Source organism: Micropterus salmoides, unplaced genomic scaffold (genome assembly GCF_014851395.1).
Source record: "Micropterus salmoides isolate LMB-PRFRI ecotype aquatic unplaced genomic scaffold, ASM1485139v1 Ms_hic_scaffold_14, whole genome shotgun sequence".
NCBI lineage: Eukaryota > Metazoa > Chordata > Actinopteri > Centrarchiformes > Centrarchidae > Micropterus > Micropterus salmoides.
In genome coordinates this window covers 400816-421318 of record NW_024040485.1, presented here as the reverse complement: position 1 = coordinate 421318, position 20503 = coordinate 400816, and the positions used below count along the sequence as shown (strand labels likewise).

General features: G+C 42.2%; 1 protein-coding gene across 1 annotated transcript in view; it reads right to left on the bottom strand.

Moving 5' to 3' along the window:
- Positions 1 to 19151, bottom strand: part of LOC119902937 (sickle tail protein-like) — a 128306-nt gene extending 109155 nt beyond the window's left edge. Inside the window, exons 1-4 of the mRNA XM_038719342.1 lie at positions 19095 to 19151; positions 18609 to 18801; positions 18464 to 18526; positions 5575 to 5903 (exon numbers count right to left, since the gene is read on the bottom strand). Of these exons, the coding sequence (XP_038575270.1) occupies positions 5575 to 5903; positions 18464 to 18526; positions 18609 to 18801; positions 19095 to 19151 (642 nt within the window). The remainder of the gene's footprint in view (positions 1 to 5574; positions 5904 to 18463; positions 18527 to 18608; positions 18802 to 19094) is intronic.
- Positions 19152 to 20503: the final 1352 nt, after the last annotated feature.

The following is a 20503-nucleotide window of genomic DNA, read 5'->3' as shown; positions in this document are numbered from 1 at the left end:
TATTTGCTCAACCCCTCAGCCTGTTTTTATTTTCCATTTAACTTTTCGTCAATGGGCGTGTCCATGGCGTGGCGTCAAAGATCAACTCTTCGCCATGACACAGGAAGTTGTCGTAACTTCAGTGTATATGCTCACATCTGGACCAAAGTGTACATGTAGGATGAGAGTCCAGCCCTGAACACATTTACATGCCGACACTGACCCACAGTCATAGCGCCACCTGCTGGCAACAGGAAGTGACTTTTAACGAAGCAGCCCCCGCCGCACGTTTCACCTACGTGCACGAATTTTCTGTGGTACGTGTATCTTGTCCAGACGCACAACAAAGCCTCTTGGAGCCATTATCTAAACCCAACAGGAAGTCGACCATTTTGAATTTTACGTCAAATTTTGGATGATTTACACACTTCGTACTTTAACGAACTCCTCCTAGGGATTTAGTCCGACCGACCTCAAATTTCTGCTGTGCCTTCTAAAGGCATTGAAGATGAAAAGTTGTGCTATTTGCGAGTTTTCGTCAATGGGTGTGTCCGTGGCGTGGCGTCAGAGATCAAGTCTTCGCCATGACACAGGAAGTTGTTGTAACTTACGTGTACATGCTCACATCTGAACCAAACTTTACGTGCTTGATAACTCTCCCACCCCGCTATGGAGGACCGATCCTGACACAGTCAGAAATAAATACAGAAATAAATAAATGCTCAATAAATAAATAAGCATCCAATTAAATACACAAAAAAATAAAGTAAATAAATAAATGTAGGTAGTAATTAAATTATACAAGGAGACATAAATGTATATATTTTAATTAGTGCCTTTACTTATTCACCTTTGTTATAATTACCTTATTTATTTATTCTCCGTTATAATCTTCAACTTTATTTATTACTAATTTTTTAAATGTATTTATTTGTGTGTGTTTTAATATTTTTGTCTGTTTTATTCTTCCTTTGTATTTATTTACCTTATTTATTTTCTTTCTCTTTTATTTCTTACTGTCCTTTTTAAATTTCTGTATGCATTTCTGCCTCATTATGCAAATGAGGAGGGGCTGTGTCTCAAGGGGTCATCTTCTCTGCTATTGGTGGACCAGTCAGACAGGAGAGCTCCTACTCTGCCTGCAGACATCAACGATCTTGCCCCTCACACAGTCAGATGGCTTCCTTCAGTGCGCTGAGGTGTTTAACAACTCTGAAGACAATACTACCAGCCATATCTTCCTTCTCTTTTCACGTAGACGCTCCGACAGACAGTGCTTTCAGTTTGCTGCATGCATGGACACAGAACTGCGGTATAGGGAGAAGCACACGGTCAGCTGGCTGCAGCTAAATCTGGAGTGCACTCGTATTCAATTCTGTATGGTAAATTCAGTTTTAACGGAGCAGAGCGAGCTGACAGGCAGAGTTAGAGACTTTTTCTGTCCGTTTCTCTCTTTACAAAGACGCATGTTGCAGTCAGAGTCTTCTCTGAGATGCGAGCACGACATACAACACAATTTATCAAATTACACAACGGATATACAGTATGAAAATAAGATTGATTGGATTATACTCACAGGAAGTATAAAACCTCTTACATAGGTCTATTAAAAGTAAAGTAACACAAAAATGTCAGGGAAATTACTTTACTTAGATTTCAGGACTGCAGTTGTACATTTGAAATACCTTCCTACCTTTCTGATAGGAAGCCTTCTTGAGGTGGTATAAAACATTTCTTCTTATATTCTGATTTGAGTTGTGGACAACTATGACCACATGAATTAAAAAAACATTTCACTGCCCAAGTCAGCTATAACACAAGTCTTGTTCATCAGACTACATGCTGTACAGTATTTGTGGACAGATTTTGTCCCAGGATTTATTATGCATTTCTTCTTCTTCGTTGCATGATTTAGAATAATAAGGTGAGAAATGGGTCTATTCTGAGTTCATCCTGCACTGCAGCAGCTAATAAAGTCCATTTAATCCCAAAAACACTTTTCTTTTAGGCAGGCTGGAGCAGAAAACAACTCCCCTTTCTCAAGTTGTACAGTAATGTCACATGTGTATGAAGGTGGATCAAACAAGCTAATCTTAAATGTCAAAGTAGAGAGGAGCCTAGTAGGCCTATTTATTTTCATTCATTACACAATATGAATGAGCTATGCAGACAGTTGTAAAGAAAGAACATCTTTTTCTTCTGTTCTCTACTTGTTATAGTTACACAGTATTAGGGGTGTGGGCTGTATTAAAAGTATCCACTGTTCTCCCATGCTCTAACACACAGTAACGATGAAATGTGTGCTGTTCTCACATTCTTCCTCTGTATGTACACATAAGCAACAAGGCAGGGAAATATAAAAGGAATTTATTTTATTGTTTGGGTACATTATTGTTCAGTGTACATGCTCACATCTGAAACAAACTTTACGTGCTTGATAACTCTCCCACCCCGCAGACATCTACACACCAATACCGATTTATATTCATAGCGGCAAGTGCTATGTAGCGCCACATAGGGGACACAGGAAGTGACATATAGCACCTTCATGCGGCGTCGGAACCGCGTAGGAAATTCACAGCCGCACCGGCAGAGCTCCAGAATATGCAACTCGGCCGACTCACGCGCGAACGCGCTACAAGTGCGAGGGCCCGCCCAACGCTGCTTGCAGCTTTAATTGCAGACTGTAACTGGTTGCTGCGCTTTATTATGGGTCCTCTGAATGCATCCCGAGATATCTCTCTAAAGAGATCCGAGTTTCACTTGATTATCTGCTGGCAATGCTTAAGTTGTTTCCACAGGTGCACCAATTGAGAGTTACAGATGTGATGGAGACCATAAGTCCTTGTGATATGTGATGTTCTGGACATTTTTTCTTAATGTAATTAAGCCTTTTCTTAGTTATTTCAGTTAAATATTATCCTTTACAATTGGCTGACAGTGCGCCAGTTGACAGCTCTACAAGTAGACATTTCAATAAAATAACTCGTGTTTGGTGTGTTAGTCCAACGCCGAACCGAAGTGTGGATTGTAGCGCGCATTCTTCATGTCTTCTTTTATTTTTGCTGATGTGGATCGTTTTCACTTAACGACGCAACAGAAAATGAAGAGATGTTAAACGGAGTTTGGCGCGTATGTGTCGCAGTTCATGTGTCGAACAAAGACTGCGGCTTCAGCTCGGGTTTGGCTACACCAAGGCGTGGATATCGTTATGTTAACTAAAATTATAAACCCTGCTGGTTAGTGTGACTTTCTAAGTTACTTTCTAAACTATGTTTTCTGTCAAGCAGTCAAAAGAAGACCGTAAGTCATTGGAGATGTTGTTTAAGTATTCAAATAGGTTCATCGAGCTTACCTGGAGGGAGAGGCTCACAGTGTGGGTGGTCGCTTCATAGCCTAACTTACTAAAATTAGTTCTAATCGGTATTTCCTTCGTCTCCGTTTCTTTGTCAGAATCAGGTGCATTGGAAAACCTCGCCTCTCTTTCACCACCTCTCTGTGTTGCTGCTGCACTGTTACAACACAGCTCCACCTCAGCAAATAAGGCTGGCTTTACCAGTCTGACGAGCACAACAATCCAACCTGGCAACTTTCTGACAAGTCACTTATTATAGTGAGTCAGGACCGACATCTCCAGCCAGGCCCCCTCCCTCACTGCATGCACAGACACATCATTACAATAATACAACAAAATAGTAGCCTACAAATATCACTGCTTTTTTTATAATGTATTCAGGCAAAGCCTCACACTCAGTCAGCACTGCATTTAAACAATTATTGCACAGTATCTCTGCATAAAAGCTACATGTGCTGTAATTAGGGCTCAACTAGTTGAAGCTATGACCTTCAGAGGCATATCTGAGAATTTAGTGTGAAATTTTCCATAACACTGTTGTATGCTGGGCACTGATTGCTTACTTTTACTAAAGTGACATTCTCAGTGCAGGACTTTTGCCTGTAAAAAAATTTTTACAGTGTGGTAGTATGTTTACTTAAAGCTGGAGTTACATAAAAATGAACATCCCTTATATTCACTTCATCCTTTGCCAAACAAGTTTGCTGATGAAGCCTATCACCGGGTAAGTCTATCTATATTCGCAGTATATCTGAGTTTTTAATCTGCTGGTGATGTGATGTGATCCTACGCTGACGCACCTTTAAGTTTTAGTGACATCTAGTGGTGAGGGTTGCGAATTGCAACAAATTGCTCTCAGGTATGACCACTGACAGATAACAGGACAATGGAAGCCTCACTGTTTCTGCACCACAGTCCATTATAAACCACATAATACATGAAGTTTACAAAGGCATAGTCAGGTGAGGATCAAGGCTCCTCTCCACTTTAATTAGATAAGCAATCTGCAAATCTTAAAATGTCTTTTTAAATGTTTTGAAATATTATAGAAACACAAAGTAGTACTAATAGCCATCATTTTAGCTTGTGGTAAAACGGTGCAACATTTTTAATGGGCATTAACCTGGTTAATTATGAAATCACACATTTGTGTACACAGGAACGAAGCAATAACCTACAAACAGTGGTGGAAAGAAACGAAGTACAAATAATTCGTCACTGTACTTAAGTATTTTTTTTTTTCGGTATCTGTACTTTACTTGAGTATTTTTTGTGGTTACAACTTTTTACTTTCACTTCGCTACATTTCTAAGCCAAATATCGACTTTTTACTCCATTACATTCTGCACGAGAGCTCGTTACATTGGTATTAGCATCTTCTGCAGCGAAGATATATATATAGAAAATATAATAGTCAATAGCACTGACTGGAGCACCTGGAGGAAACCCACGCAGACACGGGGAGAACCCGCGACCTTCTGGCTGTGAGGCCACAGTGCTATCCACTGGACCACTGTGCCGCCCTGAACTGTTACTATTCCAACAAATGATCCAGCAGATTGGCCCCCAGTCTTAACAGTCTTCATGAGGACGGAGTTAGAAACAGAAATTAACACATTCATACACATTCAGCAATTTGAGGTTTAATATTTTGCCCAAGGACACTTCAACTTAGATTATAAATCCATGAGCTCAATTTATTAATTAATAAAATGTGCTCAACATGAACTTCTATGCCACATTAAATTCAAATCACAACACATAAAAACAAAGTAAAGAGGTGTATTGCATTGCGCTGTTGTCTAGCGTAGACTTGCCACTACTAAATATAAAGCACTTGCATTAGTTTTCAGGAGGAGTTGCAGGCTTTTTTTAATACAGTGTAGTGAGCAAAAGTCTTAAAAAGCAGCATCGGTACATTATTTCTGTACCATTCATGTGTGTTGAGCCAGCAGAATGTCCGCCATCTCAGCCAGAAGGACTTTAGTGGATATAAACACAGTATAATTTTTTCTCCATGAGTCAGAGGAAAAAACTATAATAATGGAATTCAGGCTATTTTTTTAAAAAAAAATTACATTTTTTAAATTTATTTATTTCTTTTATTTACCCAGGTGCTTTCTTTTTCAGTTAAGCAGAATTATTGGTGTAATTACTACTAGAGTTTTAAAGATTTTGATCTTAAGTCTTTGTTTGTGGAGAGAGGTCAGCAACACCCTGCTCCCCATTGTTTTTCTTACCTGTTCCCTCATGCGGTCCTGGTGTCCCATGATAATGGCAGCATGGTGAGGATACTTCTGCCTCAGGTTGTCCAGGAACACCTCCTTCTTCCTCACCACATCAGAGTGCTGCGTCATCAGGCTGTCCAGCTGGCTGTCCCTGCTGCTGGCACTAGCAGTTGTGGCGTAGTTTTGTGGTAAGGTGCTGGGAGAGAGTGGATCTGACCCATAGGAAAAGTCCGTGTCACAGAGTAGGCTGCTTTGGGTGTACTGTTTGTCCTGCATCAGACGTTCAGTGCTGCTGTCCACAACAGCAGAAGAAGAGATTCTAGACAGGGAGGTTCCAGGATCTGAGTGGGATGGATGTATAGAGAAAAAGAATAGACAATGATGAAAGAGAAGAAAATCTAGCATAAAAAAGACAGAGGCTGAGAGAAAAGAAAAAATGATAAGACAGGATGAAATGTATGGCTATTACAGTGTGTCATCCTTTTTTCACAAAACTGAATATGTTGAAATATTGAAGATATGTAAAAACATTTTGTTGTATGTTTTACAGCTCACTCAGTCTGTATATGTGAAATAAACCTGTGTGAATGACAAGCAGTCTCTGTGATTCTGCCCTTCTAAAACAGTACTGAAAAATACTTAATTAAAAGTGTCTGAACTTACATTAGAATCTTATTGTAGATATTAATATTGGTCAGATTATATGGGAAATAAAGCTTGATTTTATAGTTATGGCCAAGGCTAAAGCCAGGGCCTGTATTTAGCAAAATGAGAAAACATGAAAAACATAATATTTCAGATTATACAGATAAAAGTATGAGTCCCTCACTGTAACTCTTACACATAAATGTTAGTATAATAATTCATCCAATTTCTTACACCTTAAAAATACTCAAATTTAGGAGAGCTTCAGTGTTCTCTCAGGTTGGTTTGTTGTAGACTTGACATGACTGCTGTAAAGAAACAGAGGTGAGCCCACACCTTGTGTCATATGTAACCAACATGTATAGTTTACAACAGGCTGGTTTTAGACTATTATGTGCATTTATTTTAAACACTTGGGATTGGATGTTATATCACGTTTTTTCTCATTTTTTTGCATTTACTTTACATAATGGAAAATCTAAAGAATGTAGCGTTTATGCACCTTATGCCTTCTCTACCGCTCCCCTATACTGCTAATAGCATGCAACACTAGCAAAATTGAGTCCGCTAACATCAACAAACAACTGCACATACCACAACACAAAGTCCGAAATCAAAGCCAACATTAGGCCTACTGCAGAGCATGTTAAATATATTGTGATATTGTGGTTTTAGCTGACCAATGTTGCTAACGTTAGCTTGCTTGCTAACACTAGTTGCCAACTAAGAAATAAGGGACAAATACTGCACATTGCTGCAGCTCCTCTTTTCACCCTGTGTTGAAGGCTTCGTTTTAGCTACGGAGTGATACATCTTGTCTCTAAATAATCTTTGTTGGGAGTTGCACATGCCCAGTTCCTAGTTAAGGACTACTAGCCAATCAGAAAAAGAAAAGGGCGGGTCAGCCAGAAGCCGGTAAACAGCATTGATTTAGCTGTAGGCTACATGTTGCCGACCAGCTTGGCAACAAAGACTGGAGCGAGAGTTTCAGAGTGGTGAGTTATTAATCTGTAACAAAAGGATCTTTCATCCATAAAGTTTTAACTGAGCTCTGTCTCTACAGCACAATAACAGGGAGAGGAGAGCTGTGTGGACTTTGGGCTTTTTCACTTTGCAAACCTATTACATGCACAAAAAAGGTATATGACTCAATAAAGGAGAGGGAAAAAGGGAAAAAGCATAATACCACCTCTTTAATACCAGCCCAACACCAGTTCAGCACAGTGGCCTAGTGCAGAGAACTGCTGCCTCACAGTTAGAAGGTCCTGGGTTTGAACCTTCGTCCCCGGCATTTCTGAGTTTGCATGTTCTCCCCGTGTTTGTATGGGTGTCTGGGGGGTGCTCCAGTTTCCTCCCACCATTAGACATGCTTGCTGGAGTTGATAATTCTACCAAAGTTAACTGTTCTCCACAGCAAGCACCACAAGGGTATGATAAGCAAGCCGCTTAAGCAGGCCTCCACAACCTTAACCAACCCCATTCATCTCTCCCCTCTCAACCCCTCCATCCTGTTTCTCCTAAAACTTTTCATTATATGAATAAACTCCCTTCTTATAACTCACAATTGGCATGGTCTTTGTTAGTGAAAGTACAGAATTTGGTGCTAGACCCATAACTGTGAGGAATCTTGGAGTTATCTTTGATCAGGACATGTCGTTTAAGTCTCACATTAAGCAAATTTCAAGGACCGCCTTTTTTGACCTACGTAATATTACGAAAATCAGGAACATCCTGTCTAAAAATGATGCAGAAAAACTAGTCCATGCATTTGTTACTTCTAGGCTGGATTACTGCAATTCCTTATTATCAGGCTGCTCGAAAAAGTCCATTAAGACTCTTCAGCTGATCCAGAATGCTGCAGCACGTGTTCTGACAGGAACCAGGAAAAGAGATCATATTTCTCCTGTTTTAGCTTCTCTGCATTGGCTTCCAGTAAAATCCAGAATAGAATTTAAAATCATTCTTCTTACCTACAAAGCTCTTAATGGTCAGGCACCATCTTATCTTAAAGAGCTCATAGTACCTTACTACCCCACCAGAGCACTGCGCTCCCAGAATGCAGGGTTACTTGTGGTTCCTAGAGTCTCCAAAAGTAGACTAGGAGCCAGAGCGTTCAGCTATCAAGCTCCTCTCCTGTGGAACCAGGTTCCAGTTTGGGTTCAGGAGGCAGACACCATCTCCACATTTAAGAGTAGGCTTAAGACTTTCCTCTTTGATAAAGCTTATAGTTAGGGCTGGCTCAGGTGAGTCCTGAACCATCCCTTAGTTATGCTGCTATAGGCCTAGACTGCCGGGGGATTTCCTATGATGCACTGAGCTCCTCTCTCCTCTACTTTCTCTCCCTCTGTATGCAACCTCATCCCATTATTGCATGTTACTAACACAACTTCTCCCCTTTCCGGTAGTCTTGTGCTTTCTCGTCCCTCTCCTCTCTCCTCCCATCACTTCCTGCAGGTGTTTCTGGCTCTGGAGCTGTGGAGTCTGGATCTGTGGTTGCGGGTCACCTGCTGCCCCCGTGTTCCTGCTCGACACCCTCTGCTGCAACTATTTTTACTAGTCCTATTGTTATTATTGTTATTATAATCATTAACATTGTGATTGTTATCATTAATACTACTATAAATATCTATACCATTTTTCATTTAGTCTATCAGTCACCTTTACTGTCTGTACCTCTGTGTGTGTATATTATGTAGGCTGCCTCCCTCCCCTCTCTCTCCTTCCATCCCTCTCTTTTTCTCTCTGTTCCTCTCCTGCCCTCTCCCTCTCTCTCTCTCTCTCCCTCTCTCTCTCTCTCTCTCTCTCTCTCCTTCACCCCCAACCGGTGGAGGCAGATGGCCGCCCACCCTGAGCCATGGTTCTGCTCGAGGTTTCTGCCTCTTAAAAGGAAGTTTTTCCTTGCCTCTGTCGCCTAGTGCTGCTCTTGGAGGGAATTGTTGGGCTTCTGTAAATAACATCACAGAGTACGGTCTAGACCTGCTCTTTATGAAAAGCGCTGTGAGATAACTGTTGTTTTGATTTGGCGCTGTATAAATAAAATTGAATTGAATTGAATTAAGTGTATTACAGTATGTAATTGGTTTCTTTGGAACAGAACAGATTTTTTTGCTGTTGTGGTCGGAAACAAACACGTATGCTTCCCTATTTTAAGTTTGTAAATATATTATGCCCAGTCCTCAGTAAAGCACGTCTTTCAGCCATAATCGAAGAGAGGACATGAAAGACAATGTGTTGTTGCTAATAGTATACTATAATATTAGAAGGGAGAGGAGAGGTGTGTGCTGCACCCTTTTATCAAAGTTATTCTGCAAAATGTTGCAGTCAGATAAATGTTAAATAAAAGTAACTACAGTATTGGACTATGAAATGTAGTAGAATAGAATTATAAAGTAGCATGACTTGAAATAAAAGTACAATTACCTTAAAACTGTACTTAAATACAGTACTTAAATGCTGTATAGTACCTGTTTACTGATATGACACACCATGGCTAGAGGGGCTGAGGCAATGTGCCACACATAGGATTTGCAACCGCTCTGAAGTGGTGTTATGCAGTCCCAGAGCCGTTGATAAAATAATTAGTACAGTCTAAATGCCACTGATCCAGGCCATACTACAGCTTACTGCTGTGGCTGTTCGTCTCCAGAGCTGTGTGGCATTATACATTGTCAGACCTGCAAACACACACATATGTACACCATGAATTCACAGCAGAGGTGAAACATCTGTGGTGGAGAGGCACTGCATGAGTGACCGTCCATCCAAACCACTCTGATTCTGACCTCAGTAATGAACTCCAACATGTCATTGATGTTATTTAAGCAGAGAAGACAAATTGGGAAGTGGACTGTCCTCTAACTCTCTAACCTCTAATGGTGCTTTCAGACCAAGTTTGAGTTTACATACAAAGTCAATGCAATTCAATTCAATTCAATTCAATTTTATTTATATAGCGCCAAATCACAACAACAGTTATCTCACAGCGCTTTTCATAAAAGAGCAGGTCTAGACCGTACTCTGTGATGTTATTTACAGAAGCCCAACAGTTCCCACCAAGAGCAAGCACTAGGCGACAGAGGCAAGGAAAAACTTCCTTTTAAGAGGCAGAAACCTCGAGCAGAACCATGGCTCAGGGTGGGCGGCCATCTGCCTGGGGTGAGAGAGAGAGAGAGAGAGAGAGAGAGAGAGAGATGTAAGGAGAGAGAGAGAGAGATGTAAGGAGAGAGAGATGTAAGGAGAGAGAGAGGGGAGGGAGGCAGCCTACACAATATACACACAGAGGTACACACAGTGAAGGTAATGTTGCTATAGACTAAATGAAAAATGGTACAGATATTTATAATAGTGTTAATGGTAACCATCGTAATGTTAATGATTATAATAACAATAATAACAATAGACTAGCAAAATAGTTGCAGCAGAGGGTGTCGAGCAGGAACACGGGGGCAGCAGGTGACCCGCAGCCACAGCTCCAGACTCCACAGCTCCAGAGCCAGAAAACCTGCAGGAAGTGATAGGAGAGAGAGAGAGACGAGAAAGCACAAGACTACCAGAAAGGGGAGAAGTTGTGTTAGTAACATGCAATAATGGGATAAGGTTGCATACAGAGGGAGAGAAAGTAGAGGAGAGAGGAGCTCAGTGCATCATGGGAAATCCCCCGGCAGTCTAGGCCTATAGCAGCATAACTAAGGGATGGTTCAGGACTACCTGAGCCAGCCCTAACTATAAGCTTTATCAAAGAGGAAAGTCTTAAGCCTACTCTTAAATGTGGAGATGGTGTCTGCCTCCTGAACCCAAACTGGAACCTGGTTCCACAGGAGAGGAGCTTGATAGCTGAACGCTCTGGCTCCTAGTCTACTTTTGGAGACTCTAGGAACCACAAGTAACCCTGCATTCTGGGAGCGCAGTGCTCTGGTGGGGTAGTAAGGTACTATGAGCTCTTTAAGATAAGATGGTGCCTGACCATTAAGAGCTTTGTAGGTAAGAAGAATGATTTTAAATTCTATTCTGGATTTTACTGGAAGCCAATGCAAGAAGCTAAAACAGGAGAAATGTGATCTCTTTTCCTGGTTCCTGTCAGAACACGTGCTGCAGCATTCTGGATCAGCTGAAGAGTCTTAATGGACTTTTTCGAGCAGCCTGATAATAAGGAATTGCAGTAATCCAGCCTAGAAGTAACAAATGCATGGACTAGTTTTTCTGCATCATTTTTAGACAGGATGTTCCTGATTTTCGCAATATTACGTAGGTGAAAAAAGGCGGTCCTTGAAATTTGCTTAATGTGAGACTTAAACGACATGTCCTGATCAAAGATAACTCCAAGATTCCTCACAGTGGTGCTGGAGGCCAAGGCGATGCCATCCAGGGAAACTATATCTTTAGATAATGCGTCACGGAGGTGCTTAGGCCCCAGAGTAATAACTTCAGTTTTATCTGAGTTTAACATGAGAAAATTACAGGTCATCCAGGTTTTAACATCCTGAAGGCACATTTGAAGTTTAGCTAACTGATGAGTTTCATCTGGCTTGATCGATAGATATAACTGAGTATCATCTGCATAACAATGAAAGCTTATGGAATGTTTCCTGATAATATTGCCTAAAGGAAGCATATATAAAGTGAAGAGGATTGGTCCAAGGACAGATCCTTGAGGAACTCCATGAGTAACTTTGGCGTGCATGGAGGACTCATCGTTAACATGTACAAACTGAAATCGATCTGATAAATAGGACTTAAACCAGCTTAGAGCGGTTCCTTTAATGCCAATGAAATATTCCAGTCTCTGCAATAGGATCTGATGGTCAATGGTATCAAATGCAGCACTAAGATCTAATAAAACCAGTACAGAGACAAGTCCTTTGTCTGATGCAATAAGGAGGTCATTAGTAATTTTCACCAGTGCTGTCTCTGTGCTATGATGAGCTCTAAATCCTGACTGAAAATCCTCAAATAAACTATTGCTCTGTAGAAAGTCACACAGCTGTTTAGCAACTGCTTTCTCCAGAACCTTAGAGAGAAATGGAAGGTTAGATATAGGTCTATAGTTGGCTAAAACATCCGGATCAAGTTGGGCTTTTTCAGAAGAGGTTTAATTACAGCTACTTTAAAGTACTGTGGTACATAGCCTGTTGATAAAGATAGATTGATCATATCTAGTATAGAGGTGCTGACTAAGGGTAAACATCTTTAAGCAGCCTAGTTGGGATGGGGTCTAAGAGGCAGGTTGATGGTTTAGATGAAGAAATTATTGAAGTTAGTTGGTAAAGATTGAGGGAAGCAAAACAGTCTAAACATGTATCTGGTTCTACAGCTGTTTCTAAGGTTCCTGAGTTAAGAGATAAGTCGGTGCCAATTGAGGGCAGGTCTTGGTGAATTTTGTCTCTAATAGCTAGAATTTTATCATTAAAGAAGCTCATGAAATCGTAACTACTGAGAGCTATGGGAATACTTGGCTCAATAGAGCTGTGACTCTCTGTCAGCCTGGCTACAGTGCTGAAAAGAAACTTGGGTTGTTCCTATTTTCCTCTATTAATGACGAGTAGTAGCTGCTCTGGCATTACGGAGGGCCTTCCTATAAGTTTTAAGACTATCTTGCCAAATTAAACGAGAATTTTCCACTTTGGTAGAACGCCAATTCCTCTCAAGTTTCTGTGATATTTGCTTTAATTTGCGAGTTTCAGTATTATACCATGGAGCTAACGTCTTTGTTTTAGTATTTTCTTTTTTAGAGGGGCTACAGAGTCGAGTGTCATTCGCAGCGAGCCTGCAGCACTATCAACAAGATGATCGATTTGGGAGGGACTGAAATTAGCATAGGAGTCCTCCGTTACTTTGTGACTAGATAATGTATTTAGAGCTGATGGAATCGCATCCTTAAATTTAGCTATGGCACTATCAGACAGACATCTTGTATAGAAATTTTTGCCCAGCGGCGAGTAGTTCAGCAATACAAACTCAAAAGTTATCAAACAGTGGTCGGATAAAGAGGGATTCTGTGGGAACACCACTAAATGTTCAATTTCAATACCATACACCAAAACAAGGTCGAGGGTGTGGTTAAAACAGTGAGTCGGTTCATGAACACTCTGAGAGAAGCCGATGGAATCTAACAGAGAGATAAACGCAGTACTAAAGCTGTCATTCTCAACATCCACATGAATATTAAAATCTCCTACAATAATAACTTTGTCCGTTTTAAGGACTAAAGTTGACAAAAACTCTGCAAATTCAGATAAGAATTCAGAGTACGGGCCAGGTGCTCGGTACACTATAACAAAAAGAATTGGTTGCAGTGATTTCCAACTTGGGTGCGAAAGACTAAGAACAAGACTTTCAAATGAGTTATAGTTTGGTTTAGGTTTAGTGCTGATTAGTAGGCTAGAGTCGAAGATAGCTGCAACTCCACCTCCTCGGCCTGTGCCTCGAGGAATGTGAGTATTAATATGACTGGGAGGGGTGGATTCATTTAGGCTAACATATTCTCCATCACCCAGCCAGGTTTCAGTAAGACAAAATAAATCAATATCATAATCTGATATTAGTTCATTTACTAGTACACCTTTAGAAGAGAGAGATCTGATGTTTAAGAGTCCACATTTAACTCTCCTATTCGTTTGCACTATTGCTCTTGTGGTTTTAATTTTTATGAGGTTTTTATGCACAGCTCCTCTTCTGTTTACCTTTTTAAATAATTTCGATGGTCGGGGGGCAGACACCGTCACTATAGGGTTTTCACTAAGTAACTCCTGAAATGGAGGAGCAGAGAAGTGTGTTAGACTGCGACTCTGCGTAGGGTTTTGGGTGGGTAACTGCTGAAAAAGAAGGGCAGAGAAGTGTGTTAAACTGCGACTCTGCCTCCTGGTCTCAACTCTGGGTTGTCATGGATTTGGTCCACTAATAAACTTGGCCAGATTTCTAGAAATGAGAGCTGCTCCTTCCCAAGTGGGATGGATGCCGTCTCTCCGGATCAGACCAGGTCTTCCCCAGAAAGTCTGCCAATGATCAACAAAGCCCACATCGTTTGCTGGACACCACCTCGACAACCAGCGGCGGAATGACGACAAGAGCGAAGAGCTGCAATTTCCTGTTGGGCGGCGCGAAGGGGGGAAGTGCCGGCGACGCAAAGGCAATTATTTTCAACTCAAGCGAGAAATTAGCATGTCGCTGAGTCACAATAGCCTATCAAATTAAATTGTCCGTACGTCATCGAGGCTTCAGAGCGATGTGTGGAGAGGACCAGGCAGAGCGGGCGATGGAAAAACTGCTGGCCGGCTGAGAGCTGCTAAACTTGGGGGAGAGCAGCAGGGAGCAGCGCTGCAGGTTTTGGACAAATAATAAAACAAATAAACACCCGTGGTCGGACTGGATTATGCTCTAACAACTATGCCGTTTGCTCGCGGGAGGAGCTCGGATTAAACTGCTTTTATTAAATTATTAGTTTTTGGGATTACAACGTTGATTTATCTTTACTGGAGCTTCTCAGCAGCTAGATTCCGTGCACATCCGGGTCCAGTGTTGTTAGCGTCGTTTGGTACTATTTCATATTTATATAAGAACCGGACAAAACTGGACATTACTTGGAGAAAAGAAAGCGAGGAGGTTGAACTACCTGGTGAGTTCAGAAAACATGTATCTGTAACTTTATTCCAGCTATGGTTGTACTTTACTGTGACCAAGTTAGCATAGCATAGCCCTGATCGATCCAAACTCCATTCAGAAAACAAACATTTTAGAAGTTGTTGTCCTGCTGACTTGCTGACAGAGCATGTGTTCGTATGTTTAACAAATCTGCATCATGTTGTAGTTATTTCGGCATCAGTTTAATCCGTTTATTGCTATTTAATCACAGCAAAATGTTTGGTTTGAGTTCATACAGCTGTAGGAATGGTGAGTTGTGTTTATTTGTGTCATCGCGTTGTGTGTGAACACTTGGCAGTTGTCCAGCGATAAAACTCCTGCTGTTTTATTTTGTTTTACAGTCTGTATATTGTTGGTTTGGATGAGTTAGTGGGCTTCCTAATCAGCGATGAACTAAAAAATACCACTAAAACTAGAAATGGACAAAACATGTTTTCAAGAGTTTGCACAATAACACCCATGTGAGACATTTGTTGTAGAAATATAGGTTTACACTCTGTGAACTGTAATAATCATGACATCAGATTTACTTGTAATAATAACTAAACAAATTGACAAGCAATTTCATTATTAGCAGAGAAGTTAGGATACTCATGCAGAAATTTGAAGATGGGTAAATCCCAAGTTCCTTATTTGATATTTCCTTGCTCCTCGAGAGAGTAGCAAGGACCGAGGACAGAGAGAAAGCAGCCTTCACGGAAGACTTTAACTGACCTGCGCACCCCCATTGTTGGATATCAGATTGGACGCTTTAGCTGATCGGACTGAACTGATACATCACATCATCACTGGAGTTTCATCCTTTTTAAAACCAAAATGGAAAAATGGAAAAACAGACAGTAAACAAAAAACCAGACACCCGTTTTGTTTTTCTGTTTTAAACCCATAACTGAAAACAAAGGAACTGCGTTGTGTTCTATCTTTGACCGGCAGTGGGAGAAGCCCGTTTATGTCACTTTTTGACGGTAAAGGCAGGTATACAGTCCCCACCAAAAGTATTGGAACGGTTAGGCAAATTTCTTTGTTTTTGTTGTTCACTGAAGACATTTGGGTTTCAGATCAAAAGATGAGTATGAGACAAGAGTTCAGAATTTCAGCTTTCATTTCCTGGTATTAACATCTAGATGTGTTAAACAACTCAGGACATACCGCCCTTTGTTTGAACCCACCCATTTTTCAAGTGAGCAAAACTATTGACAGATGTTTTTTGTTGCCCAGGTGTTGCCTTTTAGGTTGATACCGCACGATTTTGGAAGCTCAAAACACCCACCAGGCATGGTTAAGTAGATCAGAACGGGAGGCTCTTCACTTCCTGTATTGCTTTGTTTTCTTCCTGCTTGCGCTTTCTCTGGAGCACCGCAATTTGGGAATACCCGAAAGGGCACAGCGCCCACTAGTGGCTTTGGTGTGAACATGACATTTTCCGCTGGGCTACACGTATATAGTCAATATGCTTTTTATATGATAATTCAGAGTCAATCCATAGCCCCAGGTATTTTATGCAGTCAACCTTAGTGAGTACTGCACCATTAGATGTAGAAATTATCAGTAGCAGATTTAAGCCTTTGTTTGGTACCCAACAGCATGATTGAAGACTTTGATTGATTAAGAATTTATCTATTTGTAACTAACCAATTTGGTATAAGGTCAAAATCTGACTGGATAAAAGCAGTGTTCTGTAATATATTTACACTAGCAAAATAGATTACTGTATCATTGGCATATAAATGGATATTTGCTGTTTTACATAGTGATGGGAGGTGTGTTTTCTTCTGTTTGGTGGGCATGTCAAAGGTGTTACCCAATCAGCTGCGACAAGTTTGTAAACACAACGGTGTTAAAAAGGCAGGGAAATGCAGTGCGCTTGCGTACATGGGTAGGGTGTTCAGGGAACCACCGTTTCCGTTGAAAAAAACGTTTTGCTATATTTTGTCGGTGCTAAACTCGCCCCTGGTGTCCTGGTGCAGCCAGAACAGTTTGGAGCTCAATGCTCTTAAGACAGTGGAGATCGCAGCGGATTTCAGAAAGCGCCCCACCCACCCCCATCACCCTCTGTGACTCCCCAGTCAACCCCAGTCCTTCCGCTTCTTGGGCACCATCAAGTGCAGTGTATCATTCACTCTGCAGAGAAGGTGATTGGCTGCAATCTTCCATCCCTCCAGGACTCTGAGGTGAGCAGGAAAGACTGTTTCAGACACTCCCCTCTGGCAGGAGGTTGCGGTGCATCAGGACCAAAACCTCATGCCACATGAACAGTTTCTTCCCATCTGCAGTTGGCCTCACCATATCAAGGCACTGCAATAACTGCACAAACTGCCATTTTGCACATATTCTTTAATAGTCTTTTTTTACTATGTCAATTTAATATATTTACGTATTTGATGCTTTTTGTTATGCACCAAAGCAAATTCATTGTATATGTAAACCTACAGTGTAAGCAGAGGGCTTGCACGTATCATTCATGTCATCTGCAATGTGTTTGTGTGGAATGTGCAAAAGTTGTTTGCACAGTAGGTTTAGACTTTACTTTCCAGTGATTCTGCAAACCTTATGTCATAGAAAAAAAAGAATGACAACAAATGTTGAAAACTTTTTTTTAAGAAAGTTGCTTAACTGAGAAACTGAAATAATAACAAAAAATAAACTGAGAATCTGTAAAACTACTACTTCAGGTGTAATCTTTTACCCATTTCTTGGAGTGTACAGATATGCATGTGATCCCCTCTCACACACATACAGCTTCATCATCCTGACATTTAGAGTTGTCCTGGAGCTTGGCTATGTAAAATGAGGACACATTGTGACCGGTTGGTTTAAATAGCTGGAAGGTTTTATTTTATTGTGTGTGTTGTTGACAAAACACCAATTCAAAGTTTAACCATTATATCATATAACCATCATAATAATCATCACATGTAGTGGATCTTTTTGTCACTATCAGAGGGGAATGTCAGCCTAAACTTAGAGGATATGTGTGTGTGTGTGTGTGTGTGTGTGTGTGTGTGTGTGTGTGTGTGTAAGAACAGATCAATAGAAAGTGATAGAGGAAAAAGAATGCAGAGGGAATGCAGGTATCCTGTGTGTAAATGTGGCAACAAGAGGAAACAGGGTGTGGAAAGGTCTAAGTGATTCATGTAGGGGGGAAGCTGCCCACGGAGGCAGAAATCATAAACAGGCAGATAAGCAGGACTAAAGTTCCGCAGCAATGAGGCACAAAGGTGATAAGGCAAAGGTTGGGAGCAGGTGGAATGAAATATATAGGAGAGACTAATTAGCTGAAAAAAGGGGCAGGTGTGAGGATGGGAGGGGTTACTGGGTGAGAGGAGGGGTACACTCTGGACAGGTAACCTGGCTTTCATTGTCATAGGTACACCGGTGGGCAAATTGGAGTTGCCAGTTAACCTAACCAGCATATCTCTGGACAGGAAATGCTCGCATGCAAACACATTGAAAACATGCACACTGGCCAGGGGCTTCCTACCCAAGACCTTCTTGCTGTGAGGCAACAGAGCTGGCCACTGCACCAACGTCAAATAAGACTACAACTGAACAGTATTAACAGTGTGTAATTTTTCTGAGGATCTGTTGACAGCGGGGCGGGATGCTGCTACGTCAGTACGGGTGTGCATCATCTGTGACATGGGCTTCGTCTTGCCGGGGGTTCGGCAGGGCAGAGACGGATCTGTTAGCCAACAAGGAGAACGCTCAGTGTGCCATTTGGCCCGCGGGACATCTCCCCGCTGGGAGTGGATGCCTTCGCGCACCCCCTTTGGCCTCCCCAGCTGCTGTATGCTTTTCCGCCGGTGTGGCTGATCCCGCGCCTTCTGAACGCCTGCAGTTTTCAACCTTGCCGGTGATTCTGGTGGCCCGGGAGAGCACCAGCGCGTCCTGGTTTCCCTGTTTCCAGCGGTTGCTGGTGGGGCAGCCGTAGAAACTCCCGTGGAGGAGGGACGCTCTCTTTCAGGCGAGGGTGCGATCAGGAGTTACCCGCTCCTCAGCCAGCCTCTCTGGGTCTGGCGGCTGAGAGGCGACGCCTGGAGGGCTTAGGTCTCTCCCGTGAGGTGGTTCGCACCATCCAGGGGTTGAGAACCACCTCCACTCAGTCCTCTTATTTCTCTATGTGGTCGGCTTTCCAATGCTGGTGTTTGGACCAGCGGATGGACCCGGTCACCTGTCTGCTGCCGACAGTACTTTTGTTCCTCCAGTCGCTCATGGACAGGGGGCTGGCGTTCAGTACGGTTAAAACTTACACTGCCGCCATCTCGTCCTGTCACGAGGGCTTCGGGGACAGGACTGTGTTCTCCCATGCCCTGGTGAAGCGTTTCCTTAGGGGGGTGCGGAGGAGCAGGCTGGTGATACGGCCTGTTGCCCCACAGTGGGATTTGCCGCTGGTTTTACGCATTTTAACCCAAGCCCCGTTTGAGCCTTTGGAGACGGCGGACCCGAGATTCCTTTCGGCTAAGGTCGCCTTGCTCCTGGCTCTGACATCGGCCAAGAGGGTCAGCGATCTGGCTGCCCTCTCTGTGGCTCCGTTGTGTCTCAAGATTCAGGGCGACGGCAGCTCAGCTGTTCTGCGCCCTAACCCGGCGTTCATGCCTAAAAGCATTACAAGCTCCTTTCGGTCTTGTGGTCATCAACGTCACGGGCTTCTTTCCTCCCCACCATGGGTTGAAGGGGGTTATGTACTGTAACATATCATATGATTATAGGCGCAGCCCTCTAAGTTGAAGGCCTCACTGGACCTTGGTTCTCAGTGCTGAAGAAAAGGCATTTGGGAGCCGAAGGCTGGATCTCACCGTTGTATACGAGGTGCGGATGTAGGACCCTGGGTGTCAGCATTTCCTCTGTGGAATTAGTGGACATGACCATATCTGACCACAGATGTATTGTTTTTAGCTGCGATTCACCTGTTACTCATGCCGCCTCACCAAGCTCCGTGTGTTCTCGCATCTTTAATGAACAAAGTGTTTCAAAGTTTTGCGCATTCTTTCAGAGCCAAAGCCAACACCTGTCTGATTCCAACACCAACAATCTGGTCGATCACTTCAATCATATCTGCTTGTCGTCACTAAATATTACTGCTCCTCTAAAGGTTAGGCCTACGTCTAAAGCTAGTAAGCAACCGTGGATAAATGACAGCATTCGCAGCCTCAAAAGGGAATGCAGGAAAGCAGAGCGCAGATGGAAAAAATCCAGTCTCCAAGTCCATTACCTCAGTCTGAAGGATTTATTAATTAACTACAATAACATGGTTAAGGATGCGAGAACACACTATTTTTCTGAACTCGTTACTACACATAAACACAATCGCAGGTTTCTGTTTAAGACTGTGGATCAGCTGGTAAACCCAACCCCTCCTTGTGCCTCAGCTGGAAGTAATGATGATGAATTGTTTTTATCTTATTTTACCCATAAGGTGGTGTCAGTCAGAGCCTCTACTACCCCCACTGCCTCTTAGAGGTCCCTCACCAGCAACAAGAGAGTTTTAACCAGTTTTATCCCATCCACTTGTCTGAGCTTTTAAAAACAGTATCACAAATGAGAGTGTCCTCCAGCCCACTTGATGTAATACCTACAAAGTTTTTACTGAAAGTAATAGATTCTGTTGGGCCCCATTTGATCTCTGTTTTCAACAGCTCCCTATCTACTGGTTGTGTCC